At 45.5% G+C, this 17,246-nt stretch overlaps 1 protein-coding gene across 15 annotated transcripts in view; it reads right to left on the bottom strand.

Annotated features, from left to right (window-relative positions):
* The window catches only part of MAGI1 (membrane associated guanylate kinase, WW and PDZ domain containing 1), a 621,460-nt gene that overhangs the window by 133,929 nt on the left and 470,285 nt on the right, over positions 1-17,246 (bottom strand). For 9 of the 15 annotated variants that reach the window (XM_056867143.1, XM_056867134.1, XM_056867140.1 and 6 more), the window contains exons 5-7: positions 16,823-17,033; positions 13,500-13,582; positions 8,416-8,451 (exon numbers count right to left, since the gene is read on the bottom strand). In XM_056867143.1, coding sequence (XP_056723121.1) covers positions 8,416-8,451; positions 13,500-13,582; positions 16,823-17,033 — 330 coding nt within the window. The remainder of the gene's footprint in view (positions 1-8,415; positions 8,452-13,499; positions 13,583-16,822; positions 17,034-17,246) is intronic. The other 6 variants (XM_056867137.1, XM_056867145.1, XM_056867144.1 and 3 more) reach the window with 1 other exon arrangement.

The following is a 17,246-nucleotide window of genomic DNA, read 5'->3' on the forward strand; positions in this document are numbered from 1 at the left end:
CAAGGAGAGGCTCTGGAAACCATCAACACCTGGGCCTGGCAGGGCTCTGCTCTGCAGCATCTCTTCCAGAGCTAAGGGAGGGGAGTTGCCCTGCTCTTGGGCTTGGTCCACTGAAGAAGGAAAAGTAACAGGAGCAGCCAGGACATCTATAAGGCCAGGGAGAAGGAGTGACTCATCACACGCAATTTAGCACTTCCTTCATCCGCAAGTCTTTTTACTTTCATCATTCGCTGGCTTCCCCATCCTCCCCCAACCTGGTCTGGGGGTCCGGTACTGACCAGGCTGCGAATGGAATGCCATCTTGTTTTAATGTAATATGAAGTACGTTTTAATATATGTTTTAATTCATGTCTTCTTATGACTATGTTGTGACCCGCTCTGAGCCCGGCTTGCCAGGAATGTGTGGGGGGGGGGGGGTAAAAATGCAATAAACAAACAAACAAACAAATAAAACTGACTTCCTAAATTATTTGGGTTGTCAATTGTTATTTCCACAGTAATTAACAGCACATTCCTGGCCTTCGAGGGTGAAAGCCCTTAGGAGGCCAGGAAGTGGCCGCGCCAGTGTTACCACCACCCCCCGCGCCAACGTCTGGGCTACTTCTGCCAGTGTTAGTGGCCCAGGTGCCGGCAAAGAGGCCCGGATGCTGGTCTCTGGGTGCTGCCATGGCAGCGTCGCCCCGGGATACCAGCGGGGCCTTCCACCAGCATCCCACCGGCATAAAGGCCCGTGCTGGCATTCAAGGGGGCGTCCCGGGAGGCGTTCCCAGGGTGAGCTGGGGGAGGGAGCTGCTGTTAGGCAGCCTCCTGTCCCCTTTCGCCCCAAGAATGGGGGCCGTGATAAGAGCGAGGGTGCACCTGCTTTTTAGCAGGCGCAGCCTCGCTTTTCTCAATGGGGCAAAAAGCCTCATTTTAAAAGAAAAAAGCCTTTCAAAGGCTTTTTTCAAGCTGCTGGCAGCTGTGGAACGTCTTAGGAGGCACTGCAGCGGTGCGCTGTAAGTCAACAAAGAGATCGACAAATATATGGTGGCATATGCATTCATGAGCCAGAGCACGTTCCATCAGCCTCCTTAGGTGGTTGTGGTGGTGTCAGATAATCCCGATAACTGTCCCCCCCCCACACAAAAAAAAGTTCCCAGCTCTCATAGTTGTGGAGATATATTTGAAAATTTAGGAGCAAGAGAGCATAATGGGACCCCCGCCACACACACACACACACACACCAATGCCACAGGACCTTGGAACAAATAAAGAACACTATGTGTTGGATTTCACCTAGATTTACCATGAGCACAAGTGCAGGCTATTCCTCCACCCACCCACCCACCCCCACACAAAAACCTACCCTGCCTAGTTATTCCTGAGGATCCCCTGTCCTCCAGGAGCAGCATTTAAGGGGCACTTTGAGTTTGGAGGGGGAAAACTGTGAAAAGCACACCCTACTCTGAAAATGTGGAAATTCTAGACGCGATCCAAGCCACTGCTGACATATCACGTTCTTCAACAGACAGTTAAATTCTTCACACCAGTGATCTCATCACTGTGCTACTGAAACATGGGTGTTCACGTCTTCCCCCCCCCCCCCCCAACATATCCAGTTGATAGAAACTGCTCAGGTCACGTTAATTAGAGGCTCCAAACAGTCCTCAGTATGTTGCTAACAAGGCCTGATTTACAGCAAGTGTCTTCTGACTCTATCAAGGCATTTAATATTTCTTATCATAACTGAAATGAATCAGAGTCTCGGAGATGACAGCAGAAGTCTCTGTGCACATGCAGTCATTTTATCATGTTACAAAACTTGTCACAGAATCATTATCCCTTAATCACACAGTAAAGTGATTTTCGGTTTTAAAGTGACTGCAGGGGAATAAACGCAGCAACGAGAGATGGGAGGATGCTCAGGGAAAGTGCCCAGTTCAATGCCTGCAGGCTTGCGAAGTTGGAGGCGTAAATATTTCTATACCATAATTAGTTGATGAAGAAACACCAATTGAATATACATCTGAGCTTTTTTAAAAAACCTTTCTGTCAATGAAAGAAAAAAGAGACAGAAGTCAACAAACATTAGAGTTGCCAGGTGGAGCTAGCCAACCGGTGGGCGGGTTGGGGGCAGGGACACAGGGGGCATGATATCAGTGACGACACCATGTCCCTTCTGGGGATGTAGAGTAGCTCTAAGATTCACCGGAAACTCTGGTTTTACCACAGAGTTTCTGGGGATTCCTAGAGCTATCCCACATCACTTCTGGGTTTTCCGTGTAAGTGATGTAGTGATGTTGATGACAAAGTTGCTTCCCCCTCCCCACCTGCTGCTGCCACCTGGACACGTGATGAACACTGATGAAATGTGAGACTTTCTATTCAAAGAAAATTACTCTTGTGTCTTAAAAACCTTAAGAGGGGGTATGACTGTATGGCAGTATAAAAGAGGGTGGCTGTACGGTCCTGCAGCTCCCCAACATCTATTCACAAAGGATGCATTCACAAGTAATTCAACACATACTAATCCATCACTTGCTCTCCATGGGCATACCACAAATGGTGGCAACTGTGGGTTGAAAGTCTGCATGGAAAGAATGTGACTTTCAGTGCAGAAGTGAACCCGTAATTTTCAAAGTACATGTTTGTTTTCCCATTTGACACAAAACCAACAAACCAAGACTAAGGGTGGTCGATTTTTAATCTCTAGTAAAAGTTTGTACACATTTGTGGCTCAGTTCAGACATAACAAAAAAGCGGTGGTTTATTTAAACATCGGCTAGTTTACAACAATAGGATTTGACTCGAGGATAATCATTCAAAACCTAAATTCTGGCCTCGTGGCTTTTGCTTTGGTCTGACATCTCTATGGCTGGGGAAGTGGAAAGGCAGTGCTGGGAAACAAACCAGGATTAAGCCTGACCATAGGCATTCGTACATCAAGAAAAACCACAGTTAAGATTAGCTGCAGTTTATTAGCCAAATTCGGAAGATATTTTATTATTTTATTTATTAGATTTTTATGCCGCCCTTTCCTGACCAGGTCTGGCTCAGTGCTGCACACGCACAAATGTAATACAATTAAAACTGTAGCATAGCTAAAAATAGGTGGACAGGTAGGTACTGAATAGTGGAGAGGCCCATGTTCAAGTGATTTCACTAACCACAGTTAGTTTAACTGGTTTGCTTGATTCTGAATTCAGGATGCTTGCCCAGAAGGCAATACATACATTTACATGGGGCAGCCCTCCTTAGGACGGTACCACATCGGAAGGCAGGTAGAGAATATGTGATTTAAATGCTCTCCTATAATAGAAACCATATCTGAACCATATCAGAGAGAAGGTGAGTCGCAGACTTCCTGACATGCTAGGTTTCCATAGCAATTTTTGACACAGAGAGGCAACTATATCAAACTACTCTCCACCACAGTCTCAGTAGGGCATCAGCATGCTCTTCTTTTGAAGAACATTTTGAGTTTGGATGGGGGGGGGATCTGTGAAAATTGGGGAGGGGCTGTGGCTCAGTGGTAGAGCCTCTGCTTGGCATGCAGAAGGTCCCAGGTTCAATCCCCGGCATCTCCAGTTAAAGGGACTAGGCAAGTAGGTGATGTTTAAGACCTCTGCCTGAGACCCTGGAGAGCCACTGCTGGTCTGAGAAGACAATACTGACTTTGATGGAACAAGGGTTTGATTCAGTATAAGGCAGCTTCATGTGTTCATGTAACACTAAGAGAGACAAAGAGAGAGTGGCATAGACACCCATATCAAAAAGTGTCTGTTTCTGAAGTAGGCAGATCTGTTGCCCCTTTCTATGTTATCTGTCTGGTGCATTTTTATCCCCTCCTTCCTCCAAGGAGCTCAGAGTGGTGTACACGGTTCTCTGTCCCCCATTTTATTCTCACAATTCAATATGAAATGCAATCTGTAATGTAGCTGACACAATCCAACAGCTCCCGTTATCAATATGAGGCCGATATCCAGTGTGCCATCTTCCAACTGCACTGCCATACGGACACAAATAGCTCCAGACTGAACAGGAATGAAACCCACATAAACACACATGGGCTAATTACTCAAAGTTTATATTTGTGATTCAGAACTGGCTGAAAATCAAGAGGAAAAATATTTCATGAGTTTCCCTCCACATGTTCCTTGTTTGCAAATAAAAAGGAAGGTTTCCCTCCAACTTCCGCTGCCCACGTTCTACCCATCTGAAGCATCTTTGGATTCCTTGAGAGACAGAGGAAGCAAATGCAAGCCAGTGATAATTGAAGGGTGGGGTGATGGTGGGAGAAAATACTTGGCAAGCAATGGTATGCTTGTCTTTTCTGCTGCGCTTCACAAATGAGGGTTGTGTGTGTGTCTCAAATAGGACAAGGCAGTGAAACAGACACTGAAAATAAAGAGGATGAGCCAGAAGAAAATGACTGGCACTCTTTTTTTTATTAAACCTACCAGCAGGGATGTATTCCAGAGGGGGCGCTCTGTGTTCATCTATTCATCATGCTACCAGTTTTTGTGCAGAACACACTATTATTGGCTATGCTGGAAGGCGGCTGTAGCCCTCAGTTATCAAGCACATTTGGGGATTATTCTTACTTTACAGAAACTGAGGGCCAATTAGCAATATGCAAAACCAAGAGAAAATTAACAAGCATGCTGGCCATTTACACACCAGTGTCTGAGGCATTAAACATCACAAACTGTGAAGGAAAGAATTGTCACCAAAAAAGAACACACAGCAGATATGCCAGGGAGTTTCAGGTCAGCTGCAGCTTCCTGAGCATATCCCCAAAGTGTCTGGAGATAATATACTTCCTATCCCACTTCAAAGCATTTAGTTCTGCAAACACACCGCAAAACACTTGCTGAATATAAACAATGAATCGGCTGGTTCTCGTAGGTTATCCGGGCTGTGTAACCGTGGTCTTGGTATTTTCTTTCCTGACGTTTCGCCAGTAGCTGTGGCAGGAATCTTCAGAGGAGTAACACTGAAGGACAGTGTCTCTCAGTGTCAAGTGTGTGTAGGAAGAGTAATATATAGTCAGAAAGGGGTTGGGTTTGAGCTGAATCATTGTCCTGCAAAAAGTAACAAAGGTAATGTGCTAACCATTGTCCTGTAAGTATCAAGATAATGTGCTAATGAGGGTGTGGTATGTTAGCACATTATCTTGATACTTTCAGGACAATGGTTAGCACATTACCTTTGTTACTTTTTGCAGGACAATGATTCAGCTCAAACCCAACCCCTTTCTGACTATATATTACTCTTCCTACACACTTGACACTGAGAGACACTGTCCTTCAGTGTTACTCCTCTGAAGATGCCTGCCACAGCTGCTGGCGAAAAGTCAGGAAAGAAAATACCAAGACCACGGTCACACAGCCCGGATAACCTACGAGAACCAATGAACTCTGACTGTGAAAGCCTTCAACAATATAATGAATCGGCTGTCCGTTTTTGAATACCTTATGAATATTAACAGCAAGTAGGAATGCCACAAAGTGGGATGTAGGTGAAATTCAAACTCAAAAAGTCTAGCCAAGTACATTATTCTGAGGAGCGTCTAACGCCATTTGGCATTCTGAGTAACTTTTAACATCTGCGTGGCTCATTAATTATATAACGCAGCAAACTGAAACACTAAAAATTTCCTAACTCCACACCTAACTGGTCACATATTGATAACTACCCAGTCAACTGTCCGGCTGTTACCGTATATACTCGCGTATAAGCCGAGTTTTTCAGCCCCAAAAATGGGCTGAAAAAGCCGGCCTCGGCTTATACGCGAGTCAATACGGGGGAGGGAGGGAGGAGGGAGGAGGGAGGGGGGAAACTTACTGCCGCCGCCGCCGCCGGGCCCATGCCGCTTCCTGCCGCCGGGTGCGGCCTGGGGCAGCCTTCCTGCAGCTACAGGATGGCTGCCCTGGCCCCCCCGGCCCCCGCCGCCATTTTTCCCGGGCGGGAGGGGCCATGGGCAGCCATCCTGCGGCTGCAGGAAGGCTGCCCTGGCCCTTCCCGCCCCCCCCCGCCATTTTTCCCGGGCGGGAGGGGCCATGGGCAGCCATCCTGCGGCTGCAGGAAGGCTGCCCTGGCCCTTCCCGCCCCCCCCCGCCATTTTTCCCGGGCGGGAGGGGCCATGGGCAGCCATCCTGCGGCTGCAGGAAGGCTGCCCTGGCCCTTCCCGCCCCCCCCGCCATTTTTCCCGGGCGGGAGGGGCCTTGGGCAGCCTCCTGCAGCCGCAGGATGGCTGCCCAAGGCGCCCCCGCCGCCATTTTTTTCAGGCGGGAGGGGCCTTGGGCAGCCATCCTGCGGCTGCAGGAAGGCTGCCCCGGCCCTTCCCGCCCCCGCCGCCATTTTTTTCAGGCGGGAGGGGCCTTGGGCAGCCATCCTGCGGCTGCAGGAGGCTGCCCAAGGCCCCCCCGCCCCCCGCCGCCATTTTTCCCGGGCAGGAGGGGCCTGGGGCAGCCTCCTGCAGCCGCAGGAAGGCTGCTCCGGGTCCCCCTGGGCCTCGCCGCCGCTTCCTCCCGCCGGGAGCGGCCTGGGGCAGCCTCCTGCAGCCGCAGGAAGGCTGCCCAGGCCCCCCCGGGCCGCGCCGCCGCCGGACCCTCGCCGCTGGAGAGCCTTTCAGGTAAGCCTGCGGGGGGGGAGGGGTTATAAGCCGACCCTCGGCTTATACGCAGGTGCCTAATTTTTCCCCATTTTTGGGGAGAAATTAGGCACCTCGGCTTATACGCGGGTCGGCTTATACATGGGTATATACGGTATTTTACTGTGGTCAAATATTCTATGATGCCAGGAATGCTCCTCTGTAGATGAGCACCTTGGCTTTTGGTATTTCCTTAGGGTGTCATTGTTATCAAGGGCTGTTGCCCCCTTGATCTACAGCAGTTGGGGGCAGAAGTGGCAGTAGGACAAAGTGCCTCCTACTGGCACCTAGCAAGAACTGCAAGTATCTCCACATAGTACAAATTGGCCAAGGGTTGCCTTATATAACTGCCTTTGAAATCTGGTCTTTAAAAAAAAAAAAAAATCTGACTTGTTTTTTAATAGTTGTTACTTTGTGTTTACTTTGCATATTTTTACATTTTGACACTGACCCTGGTGTATGAGGGAAACTAAAAAAGCTAGTTACATTCAATAAAGGTAGCAACCTTATGTAACACTGTTAGCACTGTTAATTAGCAAAAGCTATTCAAAACATGTTGATAGTTAAAATATTTTAGCGTGCTTTCTAATAAAGGTAATGGTTTAAAAATAACTGACCAGTCATTTGACAGTGGCTTGACCAACTAACCAACTCTTTTTCGACCAGTCAAATAAGCCCATTTTGTTCCTAACACATGACTCCTAATATTTATTTACTTCAATTAAACCCTGCTTTTTCCTCCGGTGAGACCCAAAGCAGCTTACATAGTGCTCTCTTCCGTTTTATCCTTGCAACAACCCTGTGAGGTAGGACAGGCTGAAAGTATGTGATTGGCCCAAGGACCCCAGTGAGGTTCTGTGGCAGAGTGGGGATTCAAACCTGAGTCAACCAGATCCTAGTCTGACATTCTAAACACCAGATCACACTGGCTCTTTCTCAGGTCAGCACTAAACAAGAGCTAGTTAATGCTTGCCCTGTGAATGGATTCTACATCACATTCAAAATGAAACTGATACAGGATGAGAAAAGGGTCGGTGTGGCGAACACTGAACAGCGGTTTTTATCAGGCAGAAATAGTAACACAGCAATTCTCTAATAACGCATACATTTGTGAGATGCCCGATTTCAACGCTGAATGGGCACAACCCTAGCCCTGTTTTGTTCCATTTAAAGCTGGCAATTGGGCAGGGCTAGAAATGACTGTGAAAATAGTTTGGCAACAACCAGGTTTTCAATACAGCTCCAACCAAACTACTGGAATATGATCTGGGGTCCATTCCAGATTCTGATTGTCCTCTTGGGAAAGCAGGCTCATTGGTATCCATTCTGGTCTGGCCACTTCAAGTAAAGTACAGACCACACAGCAGAATGCGTACAAAAAACTTGCATCAATGTGGCGTGATGTTATCATGCCAGTCTATGGAAGAAGCCCCATACATACAAGCACCACATGGCTACACTACCGCTGCCAAGATAGGTACCATGAACTGGGTAGCATAAGTAGTTAGCCCTATTGATCCTATTGACAGCAGAGAATTAATTTCTATTATCAGTAGGGGGGGCATGAGACTTTGTACAACGAGGACCCTGCCTAGAATCATCACATGATGCAAAAAGCAGTTCTCTGTACAGTAAACCCACCCACAGTTTGCTGTCATGTTAGGCTTGTTTTAAATTAAAAGAAGCAAAAGCGATACAAAGGAAAAAATAAAGGATGTTAAGCAGTTAAAACGGCGCAGACCGAGTGATACAGCAAAAAAAATGAGAGATGGATGGTTTACCTAGTTCACTGTCCAGTTCCTCCGTGTGTACCCCTTCTTCTCCAAAGGAAGAGCAGTAAGTGAGATAGGAAAAAAATTAAAAGAAAAAAAATTCAGACACCAACACCAAGCAAGAAATTCCCCCTCCAGTAAAACAGCAAAACCAACACCATGTTTTGTAACAAACTAGCCCAAACCCACAGACCACCAGTCAGTGGAGAACTCTTAGCCCTTACTGATGCTACTAAAAAATGGTGTTTCACCTCCATTTTTTTGCATTGCCAAGCTAAGGAAACACATCTGGGTGTCCCCACCCCCCGCATTTGTCCTGGGATGGAGGAGAGAGAGAGAAACAATCTTGTTTCAGTAGTAGTGTCACTAGTTCCCTGAAAGGTTAACCACTCCAACCCAATGTCCTGTGTTAATATTTGTAGATGGTGCTCTTCCATCTGCAAATGAACAAAGAAGCTGCCTTATACTGAATCAGACCCTTGGTCCATCAAAGTCAGTATTGTCTACTCAGACCAGCAGCGGTCTCAGGCAGGCGTCTTTCACATCACCTGCTTGCCCAGTCCCTTTAAGTGGAGATGCTGGGGATTGAAGCTGGGACCTTCTGTATGCCAAGCAGATGATCTACCACTGAGCCACCGCCCAGGGAAGGGTTGTGGCTCAGTATCAGAGCAGATGCATGGCCCACAGAAAGTCCCGGGTTCAATCCCCAGCATCTCCACTTAAAACAAGCAGGTAGTGATTAAACACAGGCAGGATGGTGCTGCTGCAGTCATCTTGTTTGTGGCTTCCTAGAGGCACCTGGTTGGCCACTGCGAGAACAGACTGCTGGACTTGATGGGCCTTGGTCTGATCCAGCAGGGCCTTTCTTATGTTCTTATGTAGTCAGGGATGTGAAAGGCCTCTACCCGAGACCCTGGGGATTCATTGCCAGCCAGAGTAGACAATACCAACCTTGATAAACCAAAGGTCTGACTCAATATAAGGCAATTTCATGTGTTAATCTATATCTGGATTTCCCACTCCGACTTCTTTTGTGTGTGTAGCTTTATGCATCAACCAGAGCCCATGGAACCCAAGCCTCAGTGCAAAGTATTTGCCTTCAGTGCTGGAACACCGAGTTACTGCTTGAGCTCTGAAGTAAGTAAAGCCCCAGCCCAAGCGAATAGGAGTACAATTCTCCAAATACAGGTCCTAAACAAACCCCACTGTAATAAACTGGGATTGTTCAAAATGTTTGTTTCAAGGTGTGTCGAAGTACCCCTCTGTACTGGGGTCTTGGCCTAGTAGACTTCAGAACCCAAGTCCCCAAACAAAACTGCTTTCTGATGCAAGGTTTGCTTTAACAGGCAATCGCTTGGCAAAAGGGTCCATAATGAGCACTTAATCACCCACTTATTTAGCGTGCACCATTTCCATCTGCTGATGACGTTATGAATGACTGGAGGTGTCATTTTGGTCCAGAAACAAAACTGCAGCCAGCAAAATGGGTGATGATAAAAAACTCGCAAGCGAATGGTAAAAAAAGGAGCAATGGATTCAGTACAACATAAGTCAGCCGGACCTCGAAAATTCTCCAAGCACATCGTCATTATTTCAGAAGCCTTTATACATTTCAGAAACGTTTAATTGTAACCGAGAAGGAACCGTACTAGAAAGCAGAGCATATGCATCTAAAAACGTTGCAAATAATATTTGAGCCTATCGATATACTGCAACAAATGAATTCAGGGAAGCTATCCTGTGAGTTTCACAGATACAACATGCTCAAGGCGAGTGGGTTCACTGCTCAGTGGTGCTTTTTACTAAGATCAACCCTTGGTGGGCCCAATTAGAAGAATTTCACTAACAGGGTTGCCAGAGGCCTTGGCTGGCCAAGGGGACCCCGGTCTCAGCCTCTAAAAGTCAGCTTCATCTATTTTATACCTTCATACCCCAAAGCCACGTAGCGTCACCAGTATTCTTTCGCGGACATCACATTAGCATTGCAGCCAGAGACATCTACACAAAGTAACAGCTTTTCTATTGTCCTCCCACCATGGCATTTCCATCACAATTAAAAATAAAAACAGATAAACAGCATAAAGCGAAATAAGGCACCTGTGGAATAACGAGAGAATTTACACCCCCTACTGCGACAAGTATTCATGAGCAATCAAGTTGGTTGAGGAAAGAAAATTGGCTGAATAAAAGGAGCTGCCATACAGTCACGCAGCTATTCATTAAAAATTATTATAGTGGTATATATATATTAATTGCCCTATTAGCTGAAGGTAATCACCAATCCAGCATCCTGTGTTTCAGTGGGAACGAAAGGTGGTATGAGAGGGTAAGAGACAGAATGCTTTCAGGAATCATATAAAAAATTAAGGGCCAGAAAGGCCACAGTGCAGAGGGCCACTATAGGGGCTGCACTGTTCGGGGTCAGCCCTCCCAAAAGCAAGCCTCTACTGCCAGCTCCAAGTTGGGAAATACCTGGAGATTTTTGGGGTGGAGCCTGAGGAGTTTGGGGAGGGGAGGGACTTCAATGCCATAGTGTCCAATTGCCAAAGCGGCCATTTTCTCCAGGGGAACTGATCTCTATTGGCTGGAGGTTGGCAACACTACTCTACTGACGTTAACATAATTTATGATATGTGTGTGTGTAAAATGCCGTCAAGTCGCAGCCAACTTATGGCGACCCCTTTGGGGGTTTTAATGGCAAGAGACTAACAGAGGTGGTTTGTCAGTGCCTTCCTCTGCACAGCAACCCTGGTATTCCTTGGTGGTCTCCCATCCAAATACTAACCAGGGCTGACCCTGCTTAGCTTCTGAGCTCTGACGAGATCAGGCTAGCCTGGGCCATACAGGTCAGAGTAAATTACAATATATATATATAAAAAAATTCAAAATAGAAAGTAACAATTTACAGTTTCTGCAGCAAAATAGCTATTAGTATGTACATCAGGGACCTAAGGGCCGAACTAGATGTGATAGTGGCAGCCATGTTTATTGTCAACTTGTCTGCCTCGTTCCATATAAAGTATGACAGGCTTAACACTAAAAGGAGAGGTAAGGTGAAAGGTATCTTCCCTTACCTCCCCATTGTTTACACAAACACACACACACACACACACACATCATTAATTCATAGGGCTGCCATCCTCCAGATATTAGCTGGAGATCTCCTGCTATTACAACTGATCTCCAGCCGACGGAGTTCATTTCACCTGGAGAAAATAGCCTCTTGGCAATTGGACTCTATGGCATTGAAGCCCCTCCCCTCTCCAAACCCCACCCTTTTCAGTCCTTGCCCCAAAAACCTCCTGCCGGTGGCAAAGAGGGAACTGGCAATCCTATTAATTCAGATACCAAAAGTGAGTTGAGCTGGCAGAAAAGAGCTTAATCTCTCAGAATATAACGAGACGAGATGTACAGGGGGGAACAGAGAAGAGTAGTCAGCTCCATACATTCCTTTTGATATTAAAATTACACATAAAATTACACCCAACCATACTTTATATGTGAATGGGATAGACACATGAACAAACAAATTTATCATCTGTTTTGGCCCAAACTCTTTATTCAAACCTGAGAACAATTCATTGAGTGTTCAAAGGGTACTTTTGTATGTGAATACACTGGGATATCAATTGTTTTTAAATGAACATCATTCTCTTTGGCTGGATAACTGTTTATGATTTGTTGTTGATCCTTCCTAATGTCAGTTTCTTTTCCTCTTTACTATCTGTTCTTTTGGGGGTTTTAACAAATGCGGTCACATAGTCCTAAATTTTCCTGTTCAGGGCCTATTTAATTGGACACTGGCTTGCATTTTTCAGTGGCTCAAGGAATGCAAAAATCAAATCAGTGCCAATTGTTGTTGTTTTTTTACCCACCCACCCCAGTAACCTGCTGGAATACACAATGGCAAAAATCAAGCAACACATACATGTTTAATTTTCATCAAAACAAGAAAACAATAATGACCTTTGGATACAAGTAAAATGACAGTCTTTACAGATTCTATACATTCGTGCACATGAAAGTGCCTAAAGCTACAATCCTAAAGGGTGGGGGGGGGAGGGAAAAACTCTTTAGGAGCCGGCGTGATACTGCGCCAGTATAAGTAACTCTTTAACCTGGGATAAGGGGCACTTCTGCCGTCCTGGGGGCAAACACGCTGGCATCAGGAAGCTGCAGAGCTGCGCCAGTCCCCGCCGCCAGCACATCCAAGCTAGCAGGGAATTCGTGGAAGGGAAAGCCTTCACCACCATCGGGGGGTATTCTCAGGGCGCTCCGGCGGGTGGAGCTGCTACAGCGTAGGTACCACACCTTTTTGGGTGGCGTAGCCTTGCTAAACTCTATGGGGGATTTTCAGGTAATTTTGCTTTTCTGTGTTTTTAATTTTTTATTTTGCGGCTGGGAAGCCTCTGAGGAGGCATGGCGGCGGTATTCCTAGCTGCCACGTATCCACCCCCTCCTTAGGAATGGGCTGCCCACGTAGGCTTCTATGACAATAATGAGACTATTCACCAGTTTCTCCAGTGGATCCATTTAGAAGCACTTTTTACACCAGATAACTTACCTGTAATCAGTGTTCTTGTCATGAATGATCGAAAAAGCAAAATACACACACACATGCGTATTTTCCTAGCTCAGAAAACCAGAGAGGTGCCTTCAGCTCTTGTTCTTGCTAAACCCGAGCTTATGGACAAGTCCAGAATTCTCTAGTTAATGAGAGACAAGAGTCTCATAGCCTACACCTACAAATGGAGGATTCTGCATCCTACATAGTGCAACAGTAGATGACAATGAACAATTTCTTATGCATTTGCTATGGTCCAGGAAAGGAGACTTGCACACGACTGATGTCAATGCAAATCTGCATTCCCATGTGCACGTCTGGACCACACTGAAGTTGATGGATGTGTTTCTTTGATATTGATTGATACGTTCACCTCCATCTAGTCAACCTGTTGTTATGCATGGCCTGAAAGCACAGGCGATGTTGAAGACTGCTGATTTGGGAAAGGGAAAGAGCCAGGATCCACCCCATTCTTTTAAAAGTTTAAGCAAACATTTCCATATCTTTATTTAAGCATTTACTTCCTTACCATCATCTTCACATTCTTCTAGAGGCTTTTGCTGTTTATTCAGGCACCGTGGGTCTAGCCAAGACGTAGTTTTAGTGTTATGGCTGCAAACCAAAAATGGAAATGTGACCTTTTAAAAAATAAACTAGAGCTAAAGCATTAATGTCAGAAAAAAACAAAAAACAAAGCATGACCACTACTTTAGTCATCTGTACTTGAAGGCATTTTAATTTTACTTTTAGAAGAACAGAGTATTAAGAAATGCAACAGTGTGAAGCAAGTCATCAGCAGTTAGACGTATACATATATTAATGTTGGTAGTGTGTTGCATGAAATTTTCAAACCTGCTCAGATTCAGGACCAGATATACAATACAAAAAAGAACTTTGCTCATACTCTTCTCTCTGCTCCAGGGGTAGATTGGGGGAGGAAGAAACAGCCCTGGGGAAGGTCTCCATCCCCAGCCCGCCTTGGCTTTGCTCCTCCCCAAAAGGAGGGAGGGAGAGGTTGTCCAGCCAGCCTTGAGCATAGGGTTGGCAACCTCCGGGTAATGACTCAGTATAGGATTACAAAGATACTGTATCACACTTCATTCAAACAATTCTTATTATTTATGTTCAAAAAGAAGTTATCATGTTATGTTCTTTACCATACTATATAATAAAGGATCCAATCTGATTACATACATAATACAATAACCAAAAGCAACCACATATGATGTTCTTATAATCTATCTAAAGAAGTCCATAAGTAGTCTTCCTCCTTGTGTTACAAAATTTCACAAATCAGTTTCCCCCGTTGGTTTGTAGCTTCCACAACGGTGTTCGCTGAATACTGCAGCCAGTTTCTACGACTTAAACGGAACTCCTCAGGTTGATGCAGTGGGCAGGGCAGCACCCCCAGACCATTGGCCCGCCAGGACTCTTATCTGCCCCAGCTCCATTCTTACTAGTGATGATTTGAAATATATACCCCAAAGGTGCATTACCCCAAAGGATAAACTTTACACGGCTACATATGCAGGAGACTGTTTGGTTACAACAGCCGAGATTCCAGTAAGGTGCCCACAATATATTTATTGAACCCTTTGCCTTCTGTGGGCTATAGCCCACTTTATCAGATGCATAACAGGTTTAATTTCATTCTACTGATGAAATGGGTTCTAGCCCACAAAAAACATAATGCTATAACAAATATAGTGCCACAGATCTCCTTATTGTTTCAGTAACACCAAGAGATTAAAATGCCGAACCAGTTTTGGGTTGGGTCAGCATCGGCCATGAAGCCTCTACTACTTCATTCATCGAAATAAAGAACAAATGATCTTGATCGGGGGGAGGAGGAGAAGAGAAGAATTGGTTTTTATATGCCGACTTAAGGAAGAATCAAACTGGCTTACAATCACCTTCCCTTCCTTTCCCTTCCCCTCCCTGCAACAGATACCCTGTGAAGTAGGTGAGGCTGATAGAACTGTGACTAGCCCAAGGTTACTTAACTGGCTTCATGTGGAGGAGTGGGGAATCAAACCCGGTTCTCCAGATCAGAGTCCACTGCTCCAAACCACCACTCTTAACCACTACACCACGCAGGCTCCTGGGTGCCAGGTATAATGATGTGAGGATTTGGGAAACAGCCCAAGATAGACAAGAACTTGCTTGAGAGTCATGGCATCACTTCTGAATCGGTCTTAAGCACCTCAGGCACTGACAAAGGGATGGCTAGAGGGCCTGAGAAGATAAGAGGAGCTAACTGCCAGTTCGCAAGCAGCACCTGATGAACGGCTCTTGGATCAGTCAGTGCCAGTTCCCAAGTTCAGGAAGTGGTAGGGCTAGAACCAGTGAACACAAGGAACTAGCTGTGAGCTGGCAAGTGCTGAAGGGCCAGATGGAATTGGACTCTGGGCCAGATTAAAAACAGGGGCTTCCTAGCCTAACGCACCGTCACAACACAGCAACTGTGTGGGACTTTCCCTTCCATGAACCATGAAGGCTGACACACTTTGCCTAACCCTCTCAACAGATAGGAAACTGCGCGTTCCAACGCTGTTTAATATCTCGGCCCAGTTCCTTCCGCAAACCTCAAAAGAGGTTTTAACAAAATGAATTAACTCTCCTGTGAAATTATGTGGAGGGAGCCATCCACGCTCTTTGAAAGACTTACCGCTAAATAATGGATCTGTTTTCAAAGGGAAGACTCTATATCCCAGCAATCCATTAACTGGGGTGATATGAAAGCTGGAGGGGAAGGTCACTGTTTCACACACTACTTCACCCACCCTCTCACTACAAAACGTATCGGCCCCTTTTCATTCTTTTATGCACTTTAGGGCAATTAATCTCCAGCTGGTAAACTAGTGCATAGAAGTCCAGCAAGCAAGTCAAATTAACTAGAACAGAGGAAAGGGGGTCTGCCAAGGTGCAAAACAGTTTATGTCCTCAAGAGGATAAAGGGATTTATGTACAGTAATTGAATGTCCTTCAGAAACAAGTCTAGTGGTAGCAGAGCTTCACAAGGGCATGGGCTAAGTACCACGTCAATGAAAAGCCAGCTTCCTAGCTTACCGCGCCGTGATTCATCTGCTATAGAAGTTTTAAGGAGTGTAACACATCACTACCACCCAGATGTTAATTCAGTGCCCTGTAACAGTGTATTACAGAGGCTTGCTCGGTTTTTGGATTATTCTCCTCAGAGCCTGAACTTCACAGACAAGTCAATTCTTAGAAAAGTTTTCTCACACTCACATCCCTATTGTCAAACAAGCCCACATTAGTTATGGTTAAGAGTATTACCCTATACACACTTACTTGGAACAAACATAAAATGTTTGCAGATACATTGCCTTACCCAAACCGGCAGTATAAAACAATACCTTTTGGTTAAAACACTATACAAAATATTACTCTCTTTAAAAAATGGTCAGCAATATAAAATTAAACAATCAATCCATTTTACAACTTTTCATTTCTATTCAGATTTCCTATAATTAAATACTGTTCCACAAATCTTGGCCACTAACTTTGTTACCTGAGAAAATTCATCCTTAAGAAGGATGTTAACTCTAACAAATTCAGGATAACCAGTGCTCTTTCTTAAAAGAGGGCCAAGAATCTTCTCCCTGTCCTCCCTATAGTAACTGCAGGTAAGAAGGACATGTTACTTGGAAACAAGTCCCCTCATATTCAGAGGGTCTTATTCCTAAGTAAACACACTTAGTAGCATCCAAATGCTGCTGTCGTCAACTCTAGCTCGGCCCTGACACGCTTGGAATGTTTAGCTCTTCCTTCATTTATATGCTAAGCCACCTGACCCACAGCAAGAAGAAGAGAAAGAAAACCCCTTTTTACTCTATAAAGTAGACTTCTCCGTTCTCTGTATAGGCCATCTCCCAGTTTTCGGGCAGAGGACCCAAGTTTTCCTCTGCACAAGGAGGTAGGTATTGAGGGAGCTTCTGAGAAGGTTCCGTGGTGGGGACGGTTGTGATGCTGCTATTCACAGGTGCAAGAGGTGTCTCTCTCGTACTGTGCGTATTGTGCTTGTCTTGTTCACCAGAGTCTGCTGCAAAACAATACACAACAACACATAAATCAGAATGTTAGTTCTTAGTCGACGATACAGTACTATTTTTACTTTGCTCCCCCACCCACCCACAATTCATGCAAGGCACCTGTCAAATCATGGTTGCTTGCACTACAATTTTTTTTTGTAAGAAAGACATTTTGATCAAATGAGTATCAATTTCACATTAAAAGATTATGACGATGATGAAGA

Source organism: Euleptes europaea, chromosome 1, assembly GCF_029931775.1.
Source record: "Euleptes europaea isolate rEulEur1 chromosome 1, rEulEur1.hap1, whole genome shotgun sequence".
Taxonomy (NCBI): Eukaryota; Metazoa; Chordata; class Lepidosauria; order Squamata; family Sphaerodactylidae; genus Euleptes; species Euleptes europaea.